Below are 26,892 nucleotides of genomic sequence, written 5' to 3' on the forward strand. Positions count from 1 at the left end.
AAGTGTTTGTCCAACACACGCTTTGTAGTTTGGTTTAGTTTTCAGTCATGTTGACATAGTAACATTGTGAATATTAACTCATTCACTGCCATTAACGGCTATAGACGTCAAAAGTCCATTTCAACTATTTATTTTAGTTTAAAAAAAATGTTCCACTCTTGTTAACAAGAGTATGAAAACCTAGGGGAAAAAATATTGTAAATATCTAAAATTTGTGATTAATCGTGAGTTAACTATTGAAGAAATGTGATTAATTACAATTCAAACATTTAATCGCCTGACGCCCTGATTTTTAATAATATAGATATTTTTAAATAATCTTTTTTCAAAAAAAGAAAAGATGATTAAAAATTAGGTCGTCAGGCGATTAAAAGTTTTAATTGTAATTAATGGCATGACTTCAATAGTTAACTCACGATTAATCATACATTTTATATCTGTTCTAAATGTACAATAAAAACTTTTTCCTAGGTTTTCATACTCTTGTTAACAAAGCTGGGAAAATGTTAAACTAATAGAAATAGTTCAAATTAATTTTTGACTTCTAAAGCCGTCAATGGCAGTCAACGAGCTAATAGGACATTTAGCAAGATTCCACTTTAAATACAAAACTTTGCAGAGCATGGTGCATGGGTTGCAGACGAAGACATTACATTTAGTTGAGGATTTGGACAAAGGTGCGGTTTTTCACCATTTGAGTCTGTATGGCATCACCCCAGAATCATAATGGCACTGCCCCATCTGCTCATCATCATCCTTGAACCAGGGAGAAGTTTGCTAACTAACAAGCAGATGGACAAACAAATGCACGTTTGACACACAATGGGTTGAGTTGAGTTTTTTTGCCATGAAGAATTGGATGCACACAGAAAAGGGAGATGTTTTTATATGACGAGAATCACCTCCTCGGTAAACAGTCATCTCCCTTTGTATACTCGTACTGCCGTCATGTTCATTAAAATATGGTTTGTACACTTAATAAAGGTTTTATAGTTTGACCCTGAAACACATTATTTTCATGATTATTATAGATTTTCATTGTATTGGAGGTTTCGTTGTTTCATTGCTTATAGGTAATCTAACATAGTCGACTTCGACTCGTGGGAAAGTGAGAGCGGAACGCTTGGAAAGATTGTTGTCATGCGAGCGACTGAGTTGTGACGTCCGTCGCCATCTACATAACATCGGCGCGGGCCCTCTTGAAGTCGTGGATGAATTGACAGATGAAGCCAAAGAGCTCCTGAGAGTCCTGGTCGGCCGCCTCTCCAAACTTCACCTTGCAGAAAGAGAACACGCACACACACACACACGTGCTTACTTGCTCGGAAACACACACACACACAAGCACACACTCACTTGGAGCCAGCACAATTTATAATTAGCGAATGCAGTTTAGCCTAATTAGTGTAGCGATGTTTGTTCTTAACACTGGTGGTTTGAATTAATGACCTCATAAAGTGCTGCTGCATGCCACCTGCTCTTCTGGTGTACTTTAACGCGGTCTTGGACATGGATTGCTTACTTAATACTCAACTCAACGATTAGGGGTCACCAACACCGATTTCCAAACTTTTTAAAGGTTGAAGGGGGTTAAGTGGCCTAATCAACTTTGCAAATGCTAGCGCAGGTGCCGCTGTCAGTTTCCGATTTTTTATTTTTAACCATTGCAACAAATGGGAACTACCATCACACACATTTATTTATTCTCCTTTTTACTTCACAGGATCACAAATAAACATTTATATGTGTTTATATAAATGTCATGTCAAGGTGTTCCGCATTTCCTATTTTTGGAGAAATCATGAACGTTGTGTCCTCTGATCTTAAGAAGAACCATCCAAATTGTTATCAGCACAAAGTTCAAAAGGCAACATATGTTATGTTATGTTGTATGTTTTGTTATATGTTATGTTATGGTATTATATGGTACGGTTTTATAAGGTACGGTATGGTACGGTACAGTATGATACGGTATAATATACGATGTAATTTATGGTACAGTATGGTATGCTGCGGTATTATATGGTAGGGTATGATATAGAGCGCTGGTGGTGCTGTCTTACTTGCAGATGGTTGCAAGTCACATTCCAAAAGGTCTCTCTGCACTCCGAACCCATTCCCGCGCCTCAAACGTCTTACAAGCGGCCGCAATGTTTTATACATTGAACATCTCAACGAGTCAAGATTGTCATTAAGTATTCTTTGCCCTTGTGACGAGATGAGGCTTAATATTATTAAGTAATATGAGTTTGTTTGTTTTCCCAGACCCACTGCTGGTCTGCAGCAGTCAGCCGCCATCATCTCTCAGGATGGCCCTGCAGTGGCTTTGTGTTACATTGCATTACACACTGCACTGCACTGCACTCGATACAACATAAGACTAAGAGACACTCAAGAAAAATCATCATTATTAAAATAGTTTTTATTTTATTTTTGTAAATTTACTGAATCTTTATTCTCTCTCTCTCTCTCTATATATATGTATATATATATATATATTATACATATATACATATATATATATATATATATATATATTAGGGGTGTGAATTGCCTAGTACCTGGCGATTCGATTCGTATCACGATTCATAGGTCACGATTCGATACCGATTAATCCCGATACGAATCTATAAATTGATTATTGTGATTTTTTAAAACTCAAATTTAGAAAATACTCATCAGTAAACTTGTACATGTACACTGGAAGATTTGTAGGAAAATGTATTTATTTATCTGAAAATTCAGGCTTATAAGTGAGTCACTGCATTTAACAAACAGGTTGCAGTCTGTTTCATGTTTGAACAGCACTGAAATAAAAATATTAAGGCTTAATGTTCCATTAATGTAACATTCTTCCATGCTTAATGTGTGAATCCTAACCCTGAGTAAGACGTTTTGTTGAATATTCCCATAAAAAATTTATGTTTAAAAATCGATTCGGCCACATATCGAATCGATTCGAGAATTGCGCGCTGTAATATCGCGATATATTGCTGAATCGATTTTTTCTAACACCCCTAACATATATACACACACATATATATATATATATATATATGTATATAGATATAGATATACACACACATATATATACACACATATATATATATATATATGTATATAGATATAGATATACACATACACATATATATATATATATATATATATATATATTTGTATTTTTGCTAACAGAAAACCATTTAAAACATCAGCTACTTGCAACATCTGCATAAAGATGATTTAAAATTAATTGGATTCTTGCTTTGGCATCATCACCAAAACGTAAAACAAAATTTAGAAATGGTAGAGGTGTGCTCTGCTTTAACCTCGGCTGCCTTGACTACTTTTTAGGTCCAAACACTATTTTCCAAGGCTACATGTGGGCACCTGCCAATCAAACTGAAATCAAAGCTTCGAGCTGCGATCAACCCTCTCACCCTTCCTGTCATAATAAATCAGTGTAATGATGATCGTGCTCCGCCCAAATTCGATGGTGCAAGAACAGGCTTGGCCATATAACATTGCTCATCTGTTTAGCATACCTGCTTGTGACTGGGGCTCATTTGGGCAAAGTTAAGAGTCCTGGAATTTGCCCCCAATGGCCGGCTTTCTGTTCAGTTTTGTTTGTAGGTTCTTGAAGGTTTTGGTGCCTCCAATTATGATGGACATGTGCGCCCTTTTTTGCGTTGCTGAAACGGGTGTCAACTTTCCAACTTCTGAGTCAGCGTAGGCGGGGTTGTGTTCGAGACCCTTACATAATAAAGGACATAATCGCATGTTTCAGTTCTTTTTTAAAAAGCATTTGAGCTTTTATTTTACAATGTATTTCTCATTACTGAACTTTTTATTTTATTTTATTTGAAATGTTTTCGTTAGTTTTCATTAACAATAACTACCTTGCCATGCAGACAAAGTAACCTATTTTTTTCACTGCAACACAATTTGCTCGATCAGGTGGGACAAGACCCTTCTTGCGCCTGGAGGCTAACTTTCTTTCTTTCTAAATACTGTCACTTGGCCTTTTTACTTGAGGAAGATTTTAACGGGAAGAGACAAAACATCAGAGGCTGAATATTTGCCGCGCTCTTTCCAGTCTCTCGTCGCTCACCCGAGCGCGAGCTGTGGCGCAACAGAGCAATCTAATTTTGGCTTCCCGTAACCCAATTGTCTGCTCTCCTAGCGCTCATTCCATCGTAGCTCAGCATTGAGAGCCAGTGGTGAGCATGTGTGGGCTTTCGAGAGAGAAGGATAGAAGCCCCGTGAGGTATTTCTCTTAAAGGCAACTGCTAGCCAATCCCGGATAGAAGGGCCTGGGTCCCAGAGTCATTCATTCCAATATAGTTGTTGACAGAAATGGGGAGCAGTTTTGTTGCAAATGAACTTTTGAGTTGAATAGATGTCAACAGAACTACGCCATTTTTTTCCGTTTGTCTTTTAAATTTCAGAATGAACTGCCGCTTTCAAATGACGGAAAATAATTCTGAGCACTATTGCACTATTCATTTTTTCAATTTCTTTCTGCAGACGGGTCTTGACCACTGTCGTGTCTTGTTTTTGACTCCCGAGGCTAAGCTAAGGTTGAACTCTACTTTCCATTTGCTACTTATAATGATAATCCTAGCACAAATGATTAAAAAGCTTGACACGACAGGAGAATACAGCAAGTCGCCAATAAAAAGAAGGTTCCGAAATATGAAGTAAGGAATTACCAAAATGTCAGAGTAGAGCGTTTTCATTTCCTCGCAAGACTTCATCAAGGCCAAAAGTTCTGTGTTGTATTTCTCCACTGCCACCTAGGGAATGAAGACATTTGGAGCGCAGCGGTTAAGTGTCTTTTCAATCAGGCAATCTGTACTCACCACTAATGATTCCTTTTGAAATTTCCTGTCTTAAGTATGCCGTGCTCATACAACGGACTCGTGCTTGGTGAATGAGCTCTGCTAATTCCCTTCTGACTCGCATGCAAACAAACTTTCTTCCTTAAGGTGACATTAGTTGTTGTTACTAATTCTGGCCTAACCATCTACTGTATCTTCATGCCACTTATGCACCGATACTCACAAAGCGTGTTCAACAAACACCGAGACGATCCCTGAACAGCGAGTTGACATGCCCTGAGATAGGAAACTCTGCGTTGCCACGACACTAAAAAGTCCCCATCAATGGAGCCCCGGTTTGTCGAGTCACCATGGCAACGGGGAAGGGCAGCCTTTTTTATTTTATTTTAATTTTTTTTACACTTCTCAACTGGAAATCGAAATGCGATCATATGGCGGATTTTAACCTGTCTTGTGCAACACCGCAGCGGCTCCACATAGAGGAAGGCGGCGTGGAAGAACGTTGCTGCTCGGTTGTCGGGTCAATGCAGAAATGTAAATGTAGTCCTTTGCAATCACAATAATATTACAGGGGAAATCTGTTGAATGGGAACTCATTAATTCATTTTATTTCGGTGCAATCCTGGCGGGGGAGAAGCGCACTTGACAAACGGTTATAAGAAAAAAAATGGAGCGCAACACAATATATGCTGGGATGTGAGCGTGTGACCACGGCGCCGGGAATGTTGCAAATGTAAGGACGGATTAAGTAAAGTAGGTGATGGACATGGACTGTGAAACGGTACCACTCAAAAAGATAAGCAGAAAATGCCAGCATATCAATGCGCGGTCTGATTGGAGTCTCGCGTTGAATATTTAATTCCCTGCGCAATAATGCGGCACCTTCATCAAGGATGTCCAAAGGACACGCCATGTTCGTGACGAAAGTCGACTTTACGCAACAGACTATAGGCGTATTTACGCGAAAACTCGGCGCAGCGGACTTTATGAATGACGAAATGAAATGTCAGAATGCGTCTGAAAGGAGGCGGGGACAGAGAAAACCTCGAGGTTCATTGTGAAAAACCTGCAACCGACCAGGTTTGGTTCATGGAACATGTTACTACGGTAACTGACCGAGAACTTAAATGACCTCTTTTTAGAGTTACCTCTTTTTCTCTGGTTTGAGTTACCTCCCTTTCTGAAACAGAAAACGCAGAGTTTCCCACATTTCAGGGTTTTTTGACCCAGAGTTCTCACTAAACCTGTTTTGTGAAATAGACCCCAGGTCTACCAACTTACTACTTGCATCCTATTTGCCACTAATTTACTGACCTAGCAACCTACTCACAGTATCCATCCATCCATTTACTACCGCTTATCCGGGGTCGAGTCGCGGGGTCAGCAGCTTTAGCAGGGAAGCCCAGACTTCCCTCTCCCCAGCCACTTCCACCAGCTCCTCCGACGGGATCCCAAGGCGACATAGTCTCTCCAGCGTGTCCTGGGTCGTCCCCGGGGCTTCCCGCCGGTGGGACATGCCCGGAACAGCTCTCCAGGGAGGCGTCCAAGAGGCATTCGAACCAGATGCCCGAGCCACCTCAAATCATCCACTATCCAACCTGCTTTAGTGTCATGCCACCGACCCTTTGTACTTTTAGTTTCCCGACCTCTATAGTCCATGTTGAATAGCGCAAAAATACTAAAGCGAGGCTCAAACCCGGACCGCCTGGTCGAAAGATGAGTGTTTATCTGACTGAGCTATTTGGCCAGTGATTGTTTTAGTGTCGACGTCATGTTTTGTAAGGGTCTTCAAGCTCACAGTGCCTTTTCCCAATCTCAACTATTAAAGACGTAACGTGTACTGTACAACCTCACTGAAAGCTAATGCTCCTTCCAACCAAAAAAAAAACCCCATTAAGATCGTTACTGGCCTGTTAGCTCAGTAAGATAAACGTTTGTCTTCCGACCAGACGACCCGAGTTTGATTCCCATTACTGTTTTTTTTTTGCTATTTAACATGGCTGATAGAACATGGAGGCCGCTAAACTGCAATACGTAACACTTGGTGGTATTTCGGTGCATGGTAAAACGTCCAATATGTTTGTTATTGTTGGAGGACTTGTTGAAGTGGCTAACTTTGCGTTACTGATGGAGCTATCGCAACGACTCTTTACCAGGTGGCTACAAACCAACCCACAGCGACTATAATACGCTACTAAATTTTAGTACCCGTTTTCAATGTTACCTTCAGGTCTTTGCTGAAGTGTGCATGATGAGCACCGACATTTCTCTTCTTTGAGGTTTTTCCATACTGGATGACTTTCTGCAGTTCATTTTTCAGGACTAACAGAACACACAAGCACACACATTATTATTATTTTTTTACACTGTGGGGCCAACACTACCTTATGGAATGTTATCTACTCACCGTCTACCTCAGCGGTCAGCCCTTTCACAGACGCTAAGACACACATAGAGAAAGCTGTTATATATTGACCATTTTCTTTCATCTTTGATCACACATTGGCACGTAATTACCTCCTGGCGCCGCTTCAAATTCCGCCAACTCGTTGGTAAAATTGGCCAAAAGTGGCTCTTGTAACATGATCTGCTCCACAAGGGCATGGAGCAAGGTGAAATTCCGCTCTCTGCCGCGAAGTTGCGACAACTGTGGATTGACAGCACGTACAAATAATGACGCGACACTTTTGTTCGAAAAACAAACAAACATTACATCCACAGAAAGACAAGGTTGAACATTCATGTGTATGCGTGTGTGTGTGTGTTTATTGTTGAGAGTTCCTACATTACATGTGAAGGCCAGACGGTAGAGACTCAAGATTCAATTAACTCCTACGAGGTGATTTTTTTCCCTTCAACTTTTTTCTTCTTCTCCAGCAAAGGTTTAAATGCAATGTTTTTTTCAAGCAAATAAGCTATCAGCTGAGGTAGGTGAACATTTCTATATGCAGTAGGATACTAAGATGTCGGAAAAACAAAAATTCTTATTTGTGAATATCCAATTCCCCTGAGGTCGCACGGGTTTCGGCAAATCTTACAAGAAGTGGTCGGGGAGTGTAAAATAATCTTCGGCGTCTTAGTCAGGCATCCATTTCAAGCGAGTCTATCTCCGGCTATGTCAAGTTAATAGCTCAATAGGACCCCACCTCAGAAGGGAACGCAAGGCCTCGGCTTCATTAAAGCGGGTCGAGGACATTCTAGGTGTGGGCCCGGCACGCAGGCCCTTAAAAACTCCCGTTGGGGACACTTACACACGACAGACTTTCAAATTACATTTGAAGCACTTGCATATGTCCAAGCACTGCAAGCGTGCAAAGCAGTTTGGACTTTTAAGAGAAACACAGTCATGTTCAATACCCCATGCGGATTTCAATTTCTCAGCGAGTCTAGCAAGGAAAAAATAAAATAAAAATCCGTTGTTCGATTCAGCAACTTACAATTCTGCTGCTATTTTTGTGCTACTATTTCCTCCAATGATGCAATCAAGCTAATACTATCCTATTTTATATATTCAGTCTATGTGACTGTATGTGTTTGCTTTGCTATATACTATGCTATACCAATTAGCTATGGTATAGTATGCTATGCTATGTATGTTAAAGCATGAATGCACTATTCTATGCTATGATATGATATGACGGGATGTACTCTTTCGTAAATGATATGACAAATGATTTTGTGTGATGCTTTCAAAAATATGCTCTTTCATACTATGACATAAGAAGTTTGTTTATGCTGATATGCACAAAAAAAGAAAGTGTACTCAACAAAAATATCAACGTAACATTTGTTTTCGCTCCCATTTTTTTTAAGGAGATGAACTCAAAGATGTCAAACTTCTTCCACATAAACAATCTCACCATTTCTCTCAAATATTGTTCACAAACCAATCTAAATCCGTGACAGTGAGCACTTCTCCTTTGCCGAGATAATCCATCCCACCTCACAGGTGTGCCATATCAAGATGCTGATTAGATACCATGGTTAGTGCACAGGTGTGCCTTAGACTGCCCACAATAAAAGGCCACTCTGAAAGGTGCAGTTTTGTTTTAAGATTATATATATACTGTAAATGTATAGGATTGTATGCCGAGAAACGTTTCTTGGGAGGAGTAATATGGCGGCCTTGCGGCTTCAAAAGTCTTGGCCTATCGGCTATTTGGATCAGTGGTTCGTCTTCTTCACTGATTCTTCTTCTAAGCTTTCCGTTTACGGCACCACTCCAAAACTTGGCATATACATTACAGCCATTAAACGTCCTCAGCGTCTTCATTTGCACACACGCATGTCGGGAAATGTTTCTGTGTGTACGAGATTCTTTTGAGGAACAAAGCCGGAGTCATACTTTAGCTAAGGACGAGAGGCGGAATCCCTTGGCTTTTTCCTTTCCGGCGTTCTCGTTGAGGTAATTGCCGACGGCCAGCAGGTACTCCAGCACGGAAACGAATGACCTGCAGGTGTGCAGCTCTGTGCACATTGCAATCTTCTGGCCAATCAGCTGCAAGGCAAACACAGGGTCTGAGTTTATTCTCTTTACTTGAATTAATTCCCCCACACAACAAACATGTTTTGAATGGAGGTATTTAGGCCAAAATAACTCTGGGCTATCGTGAGTGCTTTTAATGCATTCTAACCACCACCTCATTTGACCCAATGAGATGAATAATCAGGCCTGTGTTGTTGGGCGGGATGACTATTTTGTATGGAATTGTGTCAAGTGCTAATATCCCTCTGGAAAAGCACACCATTTCGGCTTTAACAAGCACAAGGCGCAAGTGAAAGTAGGACTGATTCAGGTTTTCCATTGAGCTGCTTGGAGGACAAGAAATGGATGGTGTGGGAATTCTCGCCGTTAGGAAAGCTTCCACACCAGCCATTTGCTTATGCTGTCTTATTTTACTCTCTCTCTCTCACACACAATGCATTTCCTAGCCCCTTCCCCTAACCCCAACCATCAACAATGATTGCCCTTATTCCTTACCCTCAACCATAACCCAATTCAAACCTAAAATTAAGTCTTGACCCTGACACACACATTCATGGGCCAACATCTTGCAGAGGGATGAGCTTACTTCCATGGAGGGGCAGATACGGGGATATTTTATATAGCCTAGGAAACTGTGTTGAAAACTAAACTGTCGTCATGCTTGATGTCTAATTATTACCATCTTTGACACGCTTTTGTCCAAATTTGCCAAGGATCAAGCATTACAGTACACTTTGCGCCCTATTTTTTTTGATGGATCAGTCCGGCCGTTTTATCACCAAATGACTGCTTGAGAATCCAATGAATGATGATCTCCACTGTAAAAGATGATATGCATCCACTTTTGCAGAGTAACAGTGCAGCCCAAATGTAAGCACGGCGAACTGTCATTTCCAGTATGTAAAAAGCTCTGTACAGCACATTTGGCTTTTGAGCTACCCTGGAGAAACTGAGAACTGGGGTTATCCATGACATTGGCAGACTGTTTTGTTGTATTGTATTGTTATGCTTCCTATGTGATTTCATGCTGGAAATACAGCTCAAGTAGCTGTTGTGACAACTAAAGATTAAAATATTAAAGTTGGTTGTACACTCTGGCACTGTTGACAAAGTGTTATAGCTGGAAAGAAAGACATCTAATTTGAAGAAACATTTGTAGTCACAACAAGCTGAATTTTGGAGTTATATTTATAAACAATGTACATTATAAATGTTTTATTAGAGTACTAACTGTTAAATATGCCAGGTCAAAAACTGCCTTTATATATATATAATTATTTTATATTTTATTTTGTATTATTAATTTATGTCAAGTTAAGCCCAGAAAAACACTTTTTTAATAAAAAATAAGTAGATTCATTAAGTTGAGTGAAAAACAGAAATACAGATTTTTTGTTAAATAAATAAAAAAAACATTTATGTTAAGTCAAAAAGCTGTCTTCATATTCTTTTTCTTTTTTTAAATAAAACTTTATCCTTAAACATTACTGTTAAAATTGCACTTCTGATAAAGTATTGGCAAAATCAGTTTTGCCAAAATTTTTATGTTAAGTAGTGTTGTCAGTCTATACTGAAAGTAAGTAATAAAGTAACTTGTGATCTAAGTTACTTCAACAATCGAGTCATCTCAAAAGTTACTTTTCCCAAGGTAACGTGGCAACACCGGTCATCAGCAACTGGAGAAGTTGGCGGTTGAGCACATTTGAATGTGCCTCAAACGCTTCCAACACTTTTTGCAGATGCCAAGTCCGGGATGTGAAGTCAGACGCGTTATCCTGGCAGCAGAAGTTCCCGCCAGCTGGTGAGTAACGTCTCACAGGTGGCGATGGCACCATTATTTTTCGCCTCAGGTTTGTTTCACACAAACTGAGCTCCGAGTTAAGTTCGGAGGAGGCATCTCCAACTTCGAAAGTCACGCTAATGTCATCACGTTTTTTGTTTTTATTTGCCTTTGTGACATTTTTTGACACCAAGTAATTGTAGTAACTACTACTACTAACTAATGCTATGACACCATTGCTTTTCTGTCCATGATGTAAAAAATGAATAAATAAAAAAGTCCAACATTTTGCATCCTATAAGTGTTTGAAGTGAATCAATGACCCATCCTGAATGAGTCACATGTTTAGTCCTCTAATTAGCTTGTCATGAACCAAAGTGAATTTTTGCACTCGGCTCAGAATGTACCTTGTAATGTAACTATGTGTGACGTAGCTACAGTATGTGGGGGAAGGACGTACGAGTCGTGTGGTGGCAAGCGGATTTGTCAAGCCTTTTACGAGAAAGTGGATGTGCGTGGGTGTGAATAATTAGCTAGCCAGCTAATGAGCTTTAAATCAACGGTTCAGCACTGCAGTCAGTGAATGAATGTCATTATCTTTATCTTAAGTTGGAATGTGTTTCTGTGAAGAAGAAGAAAAAAACTGCCAATTCTAAAAAAAAAGGTCGTTATCTGTTGGTTGAGTAGAACTTGAAGCACCTGTGGCTAAAGCCAATCTGTGGCAGGATTTTTACTTTCGGATGTTTCTCATCCACACTGAAACTGTTGTGGCGCATTTTTGTACAGTTTAAGAATCTGGCCAGGCATCCACGGCAATCACAGCCTGTCAGGTTTTTCACATCCTGTTTCCTCACAAGACCGTCCCGATTTGGCCAGTAGCCTTCAAGGTGATTGCCGTGGCTGCCGGGAAAATAATGTATACCTAGCATAGGAGGCGCCGTGGCTCAGTGGTAGAGTGGTGGTCTCCAAGCAAAGAGGATGCGGGTTTGATCCCATGCCATTGTGACCATGTTGAAGTGTTCTTGAGCATGTCGTCGCATGTAAAGCGCTTTGAGGGCCTTGTAAGGTGGAAAAGAGCTGTATCGATGACGTAGCAATTACCAAGCATTAAGATGTCAAAAATCAGCACTTGAATTGCAACCAGGTAGAAAGAAAGGCTAACCAAAGTAGTCTTTCTGCTTTGGTTGAGTTTGATGCAGCACCACTGTTTGTCTTCATTGTGAGACAGTCGAAATGAAAGAGAAGTTTGTGAAGAATGACAAATAAAAGAGTGGAAGAAGAGCTGGGAGGTGTTGCTGTCTGACTTCAATAACTTCGCAGCCTGCAGTCCCTCAAGCCAATAAACAATGATCCTGTGTAAGAGAGTCACGCTGGCTAATGATGAAATATTGATCCTCACTCCTGCAAAAACACTAAAAACGATATTTGCTTATTTAGTTTGGACCCCTCTTCATTCATTTGTCTTCATAGAGAATTGGAAGTTTCCTCAACGAAGTCAAATTGCATTCTTTGAATTCTTCGCAGCATCGACTGAACAAAGAACACATTTGATTTGATTAAGATCCTTTTTCCTCGCTCTCCATCAAATCAAGAGTCGTCTTAAAGTGCGTTCTGTTTGGAAGGCTTGCAAATCAAATCAAAGCAAAAAAAGTGTGAAGATGCAAAGGACAGGCAAAGAGCTCTTAGTTAGCGAGTTGGGAGCTTTTAGGGATGCCACGCACATGCAAGCAAGGATTTGACCTTTTTTTTTTTGCGCGGGTCAGTGCACTCACAGGCTGCAGGTCCCTCATGCTGATGGGAAGCTCTCTCATCGTCAGCAGCAGGTCGAGTTGCGTGCTCAGGTATGGAATGTCGCACATCTGCAACATACCAGGAATGACAAGAGTTGAAACCACAACCGGGTCAAAACAAAACGCAAAAACATGTGAAAGCTTCCTTGTAAATAAATATGTCCGCTAGGCAAGTAAATGCATGATGTCGCGCATGCACGTCAACTTCCTGTCCTGTCTTTTAAATGCCATTTATTGACATGAAAAGGGATGATCTATACTGTACAACAACACTGTCGTGGATCTCCAGCCTTCAGTTTGAAAGGACTCGCGTATATCAACACTGAACATTTAAAACGCATGGAGACGTTCTGCGCTTCCACAGAATTTACGTGAACACAAAATGGTGTTGTTTGGGGAAAAACGTCAACATATTTTGTCCTCATTCGGCTCACAGGTGAACTGGAGTCGACTCCAGCTGACTTGAGGTATAACATTCACACCGATGGACAATTTAGAGTCTTCAATTCGCCCTAGGTACATGTTTTTGCAATTTGAAACTCGTCTTTTCTGTGTCCAAAACGCTATCCGTGTAAAACAACCAAACAACCTGTTATCCGGATAAAACTGTCAAAAATGGATGTTTCAGGTTTCGCTCAAAATTCATTTAAATATTAAGTTTGCTTGATCATCATTCAGCATTCAATCTAAATCCTTTGACACAAAAAACATCATCAGCATCAAATTAATTCTGACTGTGAGAACATGAAAGCCCCACCCTCCCTTTTTTTTTTTTTTTTTAAATCAAAAGCAAATACCCCACCAAATAACTGGTATTTTTCGAGTTCTTTAATAGATGAAGGATATTTGAATGTACTGCGTTGGTTTTATTGACATCATTGCATTACCAACTATATAGCGTCCTGACATGCAAGGGATCGTTTTGTCTTTCTTAACGAGAATGTCTTTAAAAAGCAAGCCTGCTTGTTCAGCCTCCATCCAAATTAGATGTGTGCTCTTGCGGGCGATATCGCCTCGTTTTCTTTTTTCCCCTTTACTTTTTCAAACCATTGCAGAAGAGCCTATTCCAATATGTGCTTTAGCTTGCCACACACAGCAAACAGTGATCGGGGATGTTTTATTCCGGCCGAGTGCCTGCAGTCCGTCGCAGATCACATTCGCCCGCACGGAAGACGCGTCTTGCTGCACAGGCGACGACGCCCTCGCCTTGCATATTTTAAATCCCTCTCAAGCCGACCGCCCTAAAAGCCATTGTGGGATGTTTGTGCTTTTCAGGTCAGATGGTGTGAATGTTGACAAGAGTGTGACGAATGTTATTGAAATGGAGCCATGCTGGTTCGATCTTAAGGTGGGAATCACAATTGGAGAAGTAAAACGCTTTTACCTCCATCATGTACTGGTCCACGATATGCAGCTCACTCACTGGTCCTTTGTAGGATTTATACATGTCCACATCGTCCACGGTGGGAACATACCTGTCAGTGAAAACACATCATCAGTCGCTCCTGCAAAAGACTTGGCACGGCTTTTTTGGTCAAGTTGGACGAAATTGGCCAGTGAGTGTTAAGATGTTAAAACGTGAATTGACATCTTATGCTTTGTTAAACGTGTCACATTTTAAATCCTATTCTAGACTCTTAAGAGCTAAACGGAGGATGGATTGGCAATTTAACTTTCTTTTCTTTTTCATTTTTATTAGTAGCATCCCACTCAGCTAGGAGGAGGAGGCATGTTTCTGCGGCTTTTTAGTGAGCCGATAGAATTAATTTTTGACTTACCGGTAAGTGAGCAAATGTGCTTGTTTGTCCTTTTGTCCTATAAAGAGGAGTGCTTTTCCGGGCTGCATTTCAATTTCTGTCTAATGCACACAACGTTGACATTTCAACTTCAAACCAGGCATGTGAATACAAATGTTCAAAATCCTCATTGTGCTAAAAGGGCCCTCGTGTGTGGAAAAAAAAGAGATATATTAATATTTTGGAATTCTACACTTAATTGCCTTTTAATTAGTGCTGTCAAAGTTATAGCGTTAACTAATTAATTAATCACAAAAAAATATTATTAATTTTGACCGCAGATGATCCTTAAACTGACAGAAGATGCTTACGTTAAAGGTAGCACAGGCTGTGTTTGAGCAAATAAACATAACCTAATGCATTAAAGTAAAGCATTTAACAAATGTTTGTGTATGACATTCTGAATATTTTGTTCATGTAAAAATATTGGGGTAATTTTTTTTTTTTTTACATTTTAGATTATGCAAGTAATTAACTGATTAGAAAAAGAGGAGGATGAGCGTGTGCAGTGGAATTTTTTTTTATGACTCATATCATTAAACATCGAAAAAAATAACATAACAGGTGCTCTTTAAATTTGGCGGGCAATTTTTTTTTTATATTAAGCCCTTTTAAATAAGCGATTAATTGTGATTAATCAAAATTCTAAGATGTGATTAAGCTGATTAAAAAATGTAGTTGTTTGAAATGATATATAGCCTAGCACATAGACAGAGCTCAAAAATTGACAAAGTTTTCAACAATTTTAATATTGGAAGGTTAAAATTCCTAGTTTTGAGAAAAAACTTGTTTATAAAGTTTTGGTACTTGCATCTTTCAAATGTCCACGGCAACCAGTACCTCAGGAAAAAGATATTGAGCCCAAATTTTTAGGAACTGTTAAAGATCACTGGAAAGTCAATTCCATTTGCAGGCAAGGCCATTATCCGAGATTTGAACCCTCAACACAAGACAACAGCCTCAACTTTGAAAATCCCATTAAGCTTGCAATTCTTCGTCAGAAGCATCATCAGCCAATTTTCTTGGTTAAGTGAGGTCATATTACCGCGGTGGGAAATTTGATGTCATCATTTTGTGTCAAAAGATGATTTGCTATTTGGTGTGGTCCGTGACAAGTAAGTTCATTGATAACTTATCACGGCTGTTTTGTTTCAAATGCATTTGGTCACATAAAGAAAATTAAGATTGTATGATGGTTGAAAACTGTAATACATAAGGAATACAAGTCGCTCCATATGCGCTGCGTGCATTTTGGGGCCGGGAGACTCGCTTTGGGAGGACCCATCGTCATTGTTTTTCATCTTCAAGTTTCGTGTTTTATATCTCATATTTGATTTTAATTTCATCCCACATAAAAGAACATAAAGTGAACATTTGGTGATATTTTGTGACTCATGCGGATGTGTTGATGAAAGTGTCATCAATTGCTTATTTTCATACAGTTGTATTACAATATTCACTTTTGTGCTGCTGGGAAATGAAAATAAAGACCTCAAGGAAGCTCTTTTGGGAGAAATCTAAAAACTGACATTTTTGTGTCTAGTTTAAAACTAATGTTGCCGACAGGCGGAACCTTTTGCCCGAGCGGGTCATCATTTTCCTTCAAATCAGACAAAATAATTTTCACCAGAATTGTGGATGCTGGCACAACAACAAAAACATCCATGAATTACATTTTTGACACAGCTCTTGCATTGGAAACAAAAAGCCCGGCCAAGTGTAAAGTAGGGGAAACACAAGATTTCTTTGACCCTGAATGTCTGATGACCAAAGATGCAATATTTCTAGATGAAATACAATGACATCCCCCACACATATCCACGGAGCGTATCTGTCGTATATGTCGATCAAATTAACCAAAATCACGTTCGACTAACGGTATCCCTTCCCAAAAAGTTAAACGCGGCCTGAGGAGGCGTAAGTTTAAACCAACTTTTAGACGCCATCAAGTCAGGTGTCATGTCAGAGGACACGCCCTTCCTACGTCAGAATGTCCAGCATGGCACAACGCGGCCAGACAAATTCTCTAAAAGACCTTGTGAGCTTTGCGCCTGCACGAAAATCAACATACGGCAGTATTACGTGAAAAGAGAGCCCAAAACGATCAAGATGTGATTGAAGTGTAGACTTTAAATTAAGAATTAAAATATGGCATTTACTGTACGTCAATTATAGCCATTCTCCCAATTTTGAGGAGATCGGAAATATTCCACATCATTGCAGATCGCCATCAGTATTTCTTTAGTGTTTATCTGTGCTGTAACTGCTGAGAGGAGCTAAGATCGATAATGACACTGAACATCCTCTGAAACGGACTCAAAGATTGAAGTCGATGGTCTGATCTCAAAACATGCTTTTCACACACACAAAAGTGAAGGCAGCAACGTAAGAAACAAGCAGCAAGTCGTTGACCGCATTGGATCTTCATTCTCGTATTAAAAATGATGATTGCAATCCTGCCAAATGTCTAAATGCTGACATCCAGCATGGCAGCGCGTTAAGTGGCCGGGGGTCCTGCTCCTCCGGAAAATCGTGCCAAATTTCCAACAAAGAACTAAGCTACTCGACGCTCAAAGTGAGCTGGAGGGTCACAGAAAACACCCCCAAGGCATCTGCTTTGGGGAAGCAGTTTATCATCTCAATCCAAAACATCAAATTCACACAGACGAGACTGTGTGGAGAAGCTATTATTGAAAATGCTAATCCTCCAGCCCATTCTTGATGGCATTAAAGGACTTAAACGGATTGTCGTAGCAGATTGGCTTTCTGATGGCGATTGACAGAAGGAGGAAAGAAGTTGGTGAATTGGTTGAACAAATTAAGAGGAGACTTGGAGAGGGCAACGTTGATAGCCTCAGCTACGGTGCCTTGCCTCAAGAATGAAAACAAGGAAATGGAGGAAAAGCACGAGAATTACGAAGCAAGATGCAGAAGATCAAACCTCAGGCTGGTAAACCTCCCAGCGGGTGGTCTCTTTCCTCGAGACTTGAATCCCGGAGGTTCTCGGCATAACTGTCCTAAATATGAAGCTGACCAAAGAGCTCACCCCGAGAGCTTTAATCACAAAGTTTTTGAACGACCACGACAATGTGAATGTTCTAAATTGAGCTTTGGAACAAAAAGCAGTAACTCTACAAGGTTAGATCAGTGCGGTTTTATCCAGACCTGGCCGACAGAATGCACAAGAAGCAAAAGGGTTTCGATTCCATGAGGCAGAGGTTGCGCAACATGGGAACAAGAAATGAAATTTGGTTCCCGGCAAAACCTTGACTGACCCGCAAGGGCGACACACGCACCTTCGTTAGGCCAGCCGAGGTGGAAGACTTCAGGAATAACATCTAAGGAGAACAAAGATGTGCCCAACAAATGGGCATTGACTAGTTATGCACCGAATATTCGGCCTCCATCCATCCATCTATCTATCAGGTGTGGGTGCTTTCAGTGACAGTTCGAAAACAGCATATGGCCATCAATCAATCAATCAATAGCCTACATGCTTTTTAATTACACTAGGATTTTTGCTATTTGTAGACTGCCCGGGTCCCTATCACATTGTATAGAATATATATTGTGGTGATATTTATTTTTTATTTTGTCTTCATGAACATACTTAATATTAGAGTAATCCAAAAGTAATCCAGTTACATTACTTTCATATTATGGTACTTGGATTACGTTACTAACTACATTTTTTAGCAGGTAACTTGTAACTGTAATGGATTACATTTTAAAAGTAACCCTCCCAACTCTGCTTGTGATTATTCTCATTCATCCACCTCATTTATTTGTCAATCATTACGGTAGTAATATGTGTTGGAAAATGTGGAGTGGACTGTAGCTAATGGTGAATCTGAGTGATTTTTTAAATATTGTTTTTTATTTTGATAAATAAAATAAAAAATATATGATTTTTAAAATTATTATTATTGTTTATGTATATATTTTCGGCGTTTTGGTTGTTTCTTATTTTCGGTTATCGGTTTCGGTCCTTAACCATTGTCACATTGACAAATGGACCAGCAGACTAACAACATGCTTATTGCTAACAGCTGGTGCTGATATGAACACAACAAGTGAAACGAGGCAACGTTATGGAAAATATTTCACTTGTCCGAGTTACTCTGGTTGTACAGGATTTCTCTGACCATGGTTCATGGTGATCTGCCGGCTTTAGTTATCTGCCCACTAAAATCACTTTATAGATGCTCATGAAGCATTAAACGTAAAGTTCATAAGAGTTCAATTTGACAGTATTAAAAAAAAAAGTCGAATCTACTATGATTTGCCTGTTAGACTACTGATGCTAGTTTCAACAAAAAATAGCTTCAAGATCGGGATGTAATCACTTTCCTTGGAAAACAATACAACTGACTACTTTGTGATTAATTAATGCGACATCAGCAAGTGTTAGCTCGGAAGCATTCAAGGCCATTTTTAGGGGCCAGATAATTCATTCCACAAGATCTAAGGCCCCGTCCACACGAAAGCCAGTTTCAATGTTTCCTCACAAGTTTCTTACCGTTTCGGCCGTTTGTCCACACGATGGCGCGGTTTCGGAGCTTGAAACCGATCACTTTTGAAAGCGGGCTTTGGAGTGGAAAGATTTCAAAACGCGACCGTCTGGACACCATTTGCAGGACACTCCTCCAGTGATGACATAATGGTCGCAGCTCGATGACGACGCATTGTTGCAGATTGATGACGTATGTGCCAATTCTCGCATGACTGTCAGTCTGTCAACAACAATGGCGGCTGGCCATGTCGCAGCCTTCTTAGCTTGCTTATGCTTTTGCAGCAAAATGCTTTGCTTCTTTATTCCCTCGTTCAGCATGCGGTGTTGTACTTTAAACACCCGCCATTGTCACTTCTCCTTTGTACGTCTTTTTCATGTTGGTTTGAAACCATGTTTTTTTCTGTAGATTGCAATAAAGTAAAAAAAAAAAGTCTGTCTTCTTGGCTGATTCTTCTTCTACGCTTTCCGTTAACTCCCTGTGGCTGCGCTACAGCGCCACTCCAGACTTGGCATATACATTACAGCCGTTAAACGTCCTCAGCGTCTTCTTTTGGACACACGCAAGTCTTGAAATGCTTCCGTGTGTCCGAGATTTGTTTGAGGAATGAAGCCGGCTTCGCTTCCGTCTGGACGGGGCCTTATTTCAAAAGTCTTTGCCCTAAGAATCATCAGGATCGGTATTATTTTGGACAGCACAATGTAATAAAGCTTCAGCATCGAAAGCTGCTGCTAACGAAAGGCTCAAGCAATGTGTTTTTGATCAGGGCAAAAAGGTGGAGAAAAGTCTGTTGGCATAAACTCTCGGCATATAAAACAACTTAAAACTAAAAGAAATAGGTCTTAAAGATTATAATGGGGAAATCATTGGGGATCATTTAAAAATAAACGAGGAGTTAAGGATTTTTGGGGGGGGGTAAATATGCCCACGTGAAATACATATAGAGTTGACAAATCATGGCGCAGATTCATCCCCAAGCTAAATAGATTTTCACCAAATATGGGAAACTATGGTCGCAATAAGAGATATAAACTCTAGAAAGGAGGCAGGGCTGGGCGCTTTACCCATTGAAATCTAGAAAAAAAAATATTGGAATCAAAACTCTCTCTAAAAAGGCATATTTTAGCTGAGGGGAGCCCTGATTCGTCTTCTCTAAAAATCAGACAAACTTAATGACAAGTGTGAAAATATGAGATCAGTCTTCTGAACTCTTTTAAAATCTCAGCCAAAAGACTGCAGCCGAAATGACCACATTTAATAAGAGAATGCCAAAATGGTTTCATGATAAATTGTCCGGGTTTCCGCAATAAATGTGAATATCTCGCATAGATGCCAAGAAGGGAGGGATTTTGTCATTGGCTTAAACATTTGTACAATGATCCCTATGCAGAAATCATTAGCAAGAATATCTTGAATCGGATTCAGATCAACAAAGGCTGTAGAAAGGGGCTGCCCCCATCCCCTCTCCCATTCATTCTTGCGGTCCAAAAATGTGCAATTGGCATTCAAATACTACTTCTCGGTTCAGCTGAGGATGCTCATGTTTTATTTATTGCGGACGTGTCCCTACCATGGAGGGATAGTGAGTGATGTTCATTAAAGCTCACACTTCCTGCTTATTTATAATCAGATAAGGCTTGAAAAAAACTGAAAAGGTCTTCCACCATTCCTATTGTACAAAACACGACAGGTGTCTAGCAAGTTAGCAAAGATGGGAAAACGGAAACTCTCTTCTCGAGTAAAAGTACAATTACTTTGGTAAAAGTACTCACTCAAATAAGTACTCAAGTAAAAGTATAGGCTCAAAAATGTACTTGATGAGTAAAAAGTATTTTTACCGTATGTTCCTCCTACGTCGATTTGAACGATATTAGTAATAAAAAATGGGTATACATGGGCCAGTTGACTCTCTAACATGTTATCAAGTTCAAATGATCCTCTGTCGTGGCGCCGCACGTTGCCCTCATATTTACAGCTTGTTTTAATCCAGCCAATTGCACGTCATGCGATAGCGTCGGAGAGCCAACCACAAGCTGGGATGTCCGAGACCGCGTGAAAGCGGAGCCACGATACATTGACGGCTGCCTTTTTTTTCCAGGTCAAGTATTTTAAGCGTTTTCATGCATTTAAAAACAAAAGTAACAACCTTGTTTTGAAAATGTATCATGTAAAAAGTACAGACACTCATGTTAAAATGTAACGGAAAAAAGTACAAAGTAGTCTAAAAAAAATACATACTCAGGAAAGCACAAAGTACTGAAAAAAAGTAAAGTAATGAAGTATTTGTACTTTGTTACTTCCCATCTCTGGAAGTCAGGAAATATTTTCAAGGTCTTTCTTCATTTTCTTTTTCAGTGCAATCTGGGCTGGTATCGTTTTCAGCCCACAGAATTTAAGTTATAGCCAAATGAAGGGACACCACAAATAAGACGCATTTATCCTTAGAATGGGAACATTCTGACATTCCAGGAATTAATTAGGAAATACAATATCACTTACAAATTTTTTTAGACTCTAATAAATGCTAATAATTAGAGCAAATCAAAATCAGTACATGTCTCCTCCTTACCAACGTAGTTAAGACAAAGAACCCTTTCAGCGAGGGCTTCTTTTCTGAACATTATCTCGAAGTTTAAGGCACGGAACTCCAATTGGAATTAACATCGCAACAAAGGCATTGATCCGCGACCAGATTAGAGACATTTTCTTTGTGTGGTACTGGTTTGCTTTGTTTTCATGTTTTGTATTCTAAATCCTGTTGGGAGAAAATGTGCCCTAAAAAATCATCATACCCTGTATATGAAGTTTTTGTCATTTCTGAATGGTAAATTCCATATTTGTGAAAAATCTATTAAAAGGTCAAGCCCACATTTCAACCACTTCTTCGTAGTTGTATTTCCAACCCACTGAGGCAAAAAACATACAACTGTGTCACATTCCAATGCATGCGGACTTCAACGTGCTTCGCCATGTTGACCCTTTGATGCCGTTCTGCCCTCGCCAGCCGCGGTGGAGCCGTTTATCGCCCGCCCTGACTTTAACCTCGCGCGTGTGCGTTCCAACTTCCTCTTTCTGTCATTTCCTCGGCTTCTGAACTCCAAACCAAATGCATTGACTTTTTCATGAGGCCGCCTCGTGCCTCCGGAGCGCCACCGGACATTAATATTGCAGCACCTGTTGGGAGAGCTTCTTTTTAAGATTGTATTCCTGAGGCACACACAGTGGCGCATTAAAATATATATTATGTTTTCATAGAATAAATAAAATCCTTCCTCTGCACAGTACATTAGATCAGTGGGTGCCCTCCAGGGTCAGCATCCAAATCCAGCCAGTTAACTGCAAGTAGGAAGCCACTTCCATCGTGACCTTCCGGAGGTCATGTCAATAGTTTCCATCTCCACAAATATCCTGGGATAAAAATTTCATTACCACGCTGCTCTGGTAAAAGGTTTTCCTTACTATGAGAACCGCGAGCATGCGGAAGAGGAAACATCGGGTTGCTTGTCGTGATTGTTGCAGTCGCGCTGAGCTTTGACTGCCGACGGTGCTACAAATGTGGCCTCTGCCGGTCAAATGTGGCCTCTGCCGGTCAAACTTTGGCCTTCCTTTCTGTCTTCACAATACTGGCGAGCATCAAGGAACAAAGATATGCTTTTGTTTTCCTACTCCTTTCTGTTTTCCCGTGTCTCGCGTTGCTTTTTAGCTCTGCTCGATTTGTTATTGTCAGAGTTGCGCTGACATCTATTATATCACACTCTTTTCCATGTTTGTTAAAAACCGAAAAAATTAATCATGATCTTGTCACCGGGAGCAAACAAACTGCTGCACTGATGCGCATCTCTGCCTTTCAATTAATATAGCTAAGATCGATTGTCTCACTTTCACTTCAATTATTCATTTGTTTACATCTTCCATCAGCAAATGCGAGAGAACCAAGAGAGGTAAATATATGTCCTGAAAGTGACATCATTTGAACATGTTCTACCGCCCCGTGGTAGATAAGTGACCAAAACATATCGGCAACTGTGCCAAATTTAACCATTTACCCTTTCTTGTAATCAATGTCGGCAAAAGTGCGGCGCTGTTGCTAAAGACTATCCTGAGCAATTATGCTCTGCTGTGCGTTCTGTTGTAAGTCATTATTTTTCCTCAAAACAGTGGGACCAACAATTGTGCATGTTGAAGCCGTTTGATATTTATGATCCCTAATCAAAATACCGTGCTTGCGTGGCTTTTATCCGGGTTCTCCGCTTTCCTCCCACATTCAGTGTGAATGGTTGTTTGCCCTGCGATTGGCTGGCAAACAGTTGAGTGTGTACCCCGCCTACTGCCCGAATGCTGCTGGGATAGGCTCCAGCACCCCCGCGAGGCCGCGACCCTTGTGAGGACAAGTGGTTTAAGAAAATGGATGGATGGATAATCCAAATGACAACTCGAGTTCGACCAGATGTTATTTCCATATTATTGATACCTGTGTTTTTAGCACCCTTTTTCAGCAGCAACTAGTGATATTTTCGTCAACAAAAACGAAACAAAAATAATTTCGTCAGCGCACATTTTTCACCGGACTAAAACTAGACTAGACTAAAACGCTCATTAATAAACAACAGGGTCTAAATCAGTATTCATTTTCATCGATTAATGAAGACGAGACGCTGTCATGTGACACAGTGACACACCCCTTTTCAAATCTGCAGCTCGCGAGTGCAACATGCACAAACACATGGGAGGTGGATTCACAGTGAAAGGTTTATAAAAAAATAAAAATTCAAAGTACAAGTAGGTATAACGTAACATTAATACAACAACTAAAACGTTCAACAATAACGTTAATCCATCTGCTAACTAATGCTGGCTAATTTACTAGCTCATAGCATTGAGCCACTTGTTGATATGCTGTAATTGTGTGAGAAGTTGTTTTTCATCAAAAAGATGAGAGAAAGTTTTATGTGAAATAGTTTTAGAGCCGAAATGTTCGACATAATCTGTTGTCCAAAAAATATACATGGAGTAAAATAATTGTCCTGACTAAAACTACACTAAAACATTGACAGTTGTTGTTGGCTAAAACTAGATAAATAAAATTTTGACTAAAATGCTATATTTATAGTCAACTAAAAAAAGGACTAATTAAAAATGGGATGAGGTTGACTCATCAAAACTAACAAGCGGGATTGAAGATGGACTACAAATTTTTAAAATGGCGGCTAAAATGAACACTAGCAGCAACCTAGTTGAGCCTGAACAGCACCTTCTGTACTGCAACTACACTACAAAAATCGTGTTAATCCCTTGCTTCATATTCCACGTAAACAGTAAAAATCTTGGTGAGCTAAAATAAAAAAAAATGTAAAACTTCTCAAGCCTCTCACTCGATTGGCCAGCCTCGATGTCACAATGTTAGCATTAATATCCTCAACTCAGGCAAAAAGGTCGACTGGCCTCTCGCGTCGCCGAGGAAGAAATACAAATGATCGGGTCGAGGCCTCAAAGAGTCGTACCTCCTCAGAGAGGTGATGTGCTCGTCAGACAGGCCTCCGTCCTCCTGGTTAATGACGAACAGTTTGTCCTTCAGCTCCGCGGGCTGCACCGCAAAACTTTTCAGGAAAATGTCTGCAAAAACAAGACATTGTTTTTTTTATCCTGTAATGGAATGAGTCAAAAGAAAAAAGGCAAAAAGTCAGCAGCCTAATTATGCCTCTCTTCTCCCAAACATTTCGAGGAAACACACATTTGCACCATCGGGTCGATTTGTTTTGTTTTTACACAAAATGCCAACATAGCAGCACGCCAGAAGCGACTGCTTCAGTTGCTTTTGTGCAAATGAGCATGTGACACTTGAGATAAGGAAATGACATTTTTGCTGTCTGTCACCATCAACAATGTCAAGCATTGGAATCAGGACTCATTCATCAAATATGTATTCATTGTTTTTAATGAAGTCGTCATAAAGGTTCAGCTTTGAAAGAGGTCTCCAAGTGCCCACTTCACAGCAGTGATGGTTCGAAATGATATCATCCACACGTTGCAGACCTCCACTTGCCGTTCCCAATCCTTTGCGCGTCAGTCTCCCGCATGGATTCCACCAAGTCAGTTCTGCCTTTGAAAGGGAATGAGAATGTTCACGCCCACAACAACGCAAACGCAGACAACAGCGCAATTTGGCTGTTTCAAACTGCGCTCCTGGCACCCTGAACTGGCCGGCCCCTCAATGAGTACCAACTTGTACATTCACAATTTTGTGAATGGCGCTTCGCAGTGCTGATGGACAATAACCTGAAGCATGCTGCGAAAGCAACCAAAGTGTTTGTGAATATGACGCAACGGCCTACTGTCGGTCACATGACCTCGATGCAATTGAGCATGCATTTTACTTGCTGAAGACAAAACTGATAGGAATGAATGAATGAATACTGAAGGGAATAAAGCCAACGTCTGCTGATGTTTACGCATCCCACGCTTGAAACTTCAGAATTTGCAACCAACAATTCAAAAGTGAAACATTGATTTATGACTGTTAATCTGTCCCATTACTTTTGGTCCTTCAAAGAGTGGCAGGCATTTATGCAAACGGTTGTAATTATTACCCCGTTGACCTGATTTGAATGTAAATACAGTGTTACCTCCGAGTTTGAACATCATTCGTTCCTGTGAAGTGTTCAAAGTCCGAATTGTTCAACCTCCGAAAAAAAAATTCCCATAGAGTTAAAGCACATCTTGTTCTTTTCATTTCAAGTCAACTGTAGTGGTATTTAGAGCAAAAAATATGAGAATTGCGTCCAAGTCCCAATATTTATGTACCTGACTGTGGGCATTGCACCACACTTTTCCAAAATGACAGAGAAAAATGCCATACAACAACATTTATTTGCATATTCAAGTTTTCTATCTGAAGGCAAAATGGCGGAATTAGACTTGATGGCAAATGTGTTGGCACGGTGGATGACTGGTTAGCACGTCCGCCTCCCAGTGCAAAGGTTGTGAGATCAAGTCCGGGCTTCGGCCTTCCTGGGTGGAGTTTGCATGTTCTCCCCGTGCTTGCGTGGGTTTTCTCCGGGTACTCCGGTTTCCTCCCACATTCCAAAAACATGCATGGCAGGTGAATTGGACACTCCAAATTGTCCATAGGTGTGATTGTGAGTATGGTTGTTCGTCTCTGTGTGCCCTGTGATTGGCTGGCAACCAGTTCAGGGTGTACCCCGCCTACTGCCTGAAGCCAGCTGGGATAGGCTCCAGCAACCCCCGCGACCCTTGTGAGGACAAGCGGTACAGGAAATGGATGGATGGATGGCAAATGTGTTCTTTTTTTTTTTCCCCCACATTTTAGTGTTCATGTGTGTGCAAGTTGGCCCTATCAATTGTAGATGTGTTTAAAAAAAAAAAGATAATACAACTTTAAAATAGTCTAGATCAATAATAAAGTCATAATTCATTCTCATGCTTTTTGCAAGAAGAATGCGAAGGTCAGGCTGGAATTTGAGTATGGGCTCCATAATGTAGCAAAGACAAAGACACACACACACACACGGCATATTCTTCTTATTCTTCTCACATCTCATTCGCAGCCATACACTTATTCATCAGATAGCATTACACAAGCAGTGTGTGTGTGTGTGTGTGTGTGTGTGGGTGGGTGTGTGTGTGTGTGTGTGCGTGCGTGCGCGCGTGTGCTCGGCAGATGCCAAGAGACA

General features: G+C 40.4%; 1 protein-coding gene across 1 annotated transcript in view; it reads right to left on the bottom strand.

Moving 5' to 3' along the window:
- Positions 1-379: 379 nt before the first annotated feature.
- LOC147178933 (uncharacterized) overlaps positions 380-26,892 on the bottom strand; it is a 45,173-nt gene continuing 18,660 nt past the window's right edge. The window contains exons 10-18 of the mRNA XM_086068041.1: positions 24,703-24,814; positions 14,279-14,369; positions 12,877-12,963; positions 9,184-9,336; positions 7,356-7,485; positions 7,246-7,278; positions 7,063-7,160; positions 4,710-4,793; positions 380-1,276 (exon numbers count right to left, since the gene is read on the bottom strand). Of these exons, the coding sequence (XP_085924167.1) occupies positions 1,175-1,276; positions 4,710-4,793; positions 7,063-7,160; positions 7,246-7,278; positions 7,356-7,485; positions 9,184-9,336; positions 12,877-12,963; positions 14,279-14,369; positions 24,703-24,814 (890 nt within the window). The 3' untranslated portion in view covers positions 380-1,174. The remainder of the gene's footprint in view (positions 1,277-4,709; positions 4,794-7,062; positions 7,161-7,245; positions 7,279-7,355; positions 7,486-9,183; positions 9,337-12,876; positions 12,964-14,278; positions 14,370-24,702; positions 24,815-26,892) is intronic.

This window comes from Leptonotus elevatus, chromosome 2 (genome assembly GCF_054856555.1).
Source record: "Leptonotus elevatus isolate MCC_2025b chromosome 2, RoL_Lele_1.0, whole genome shotgun sequence".
Taxonomy (NCBI): Eukaryota; Metazoa; Chordata; class Actinopteri; order Syngnathiformes; family Syngnathidae; genus Leptonotus; species Leptonotus elevatus.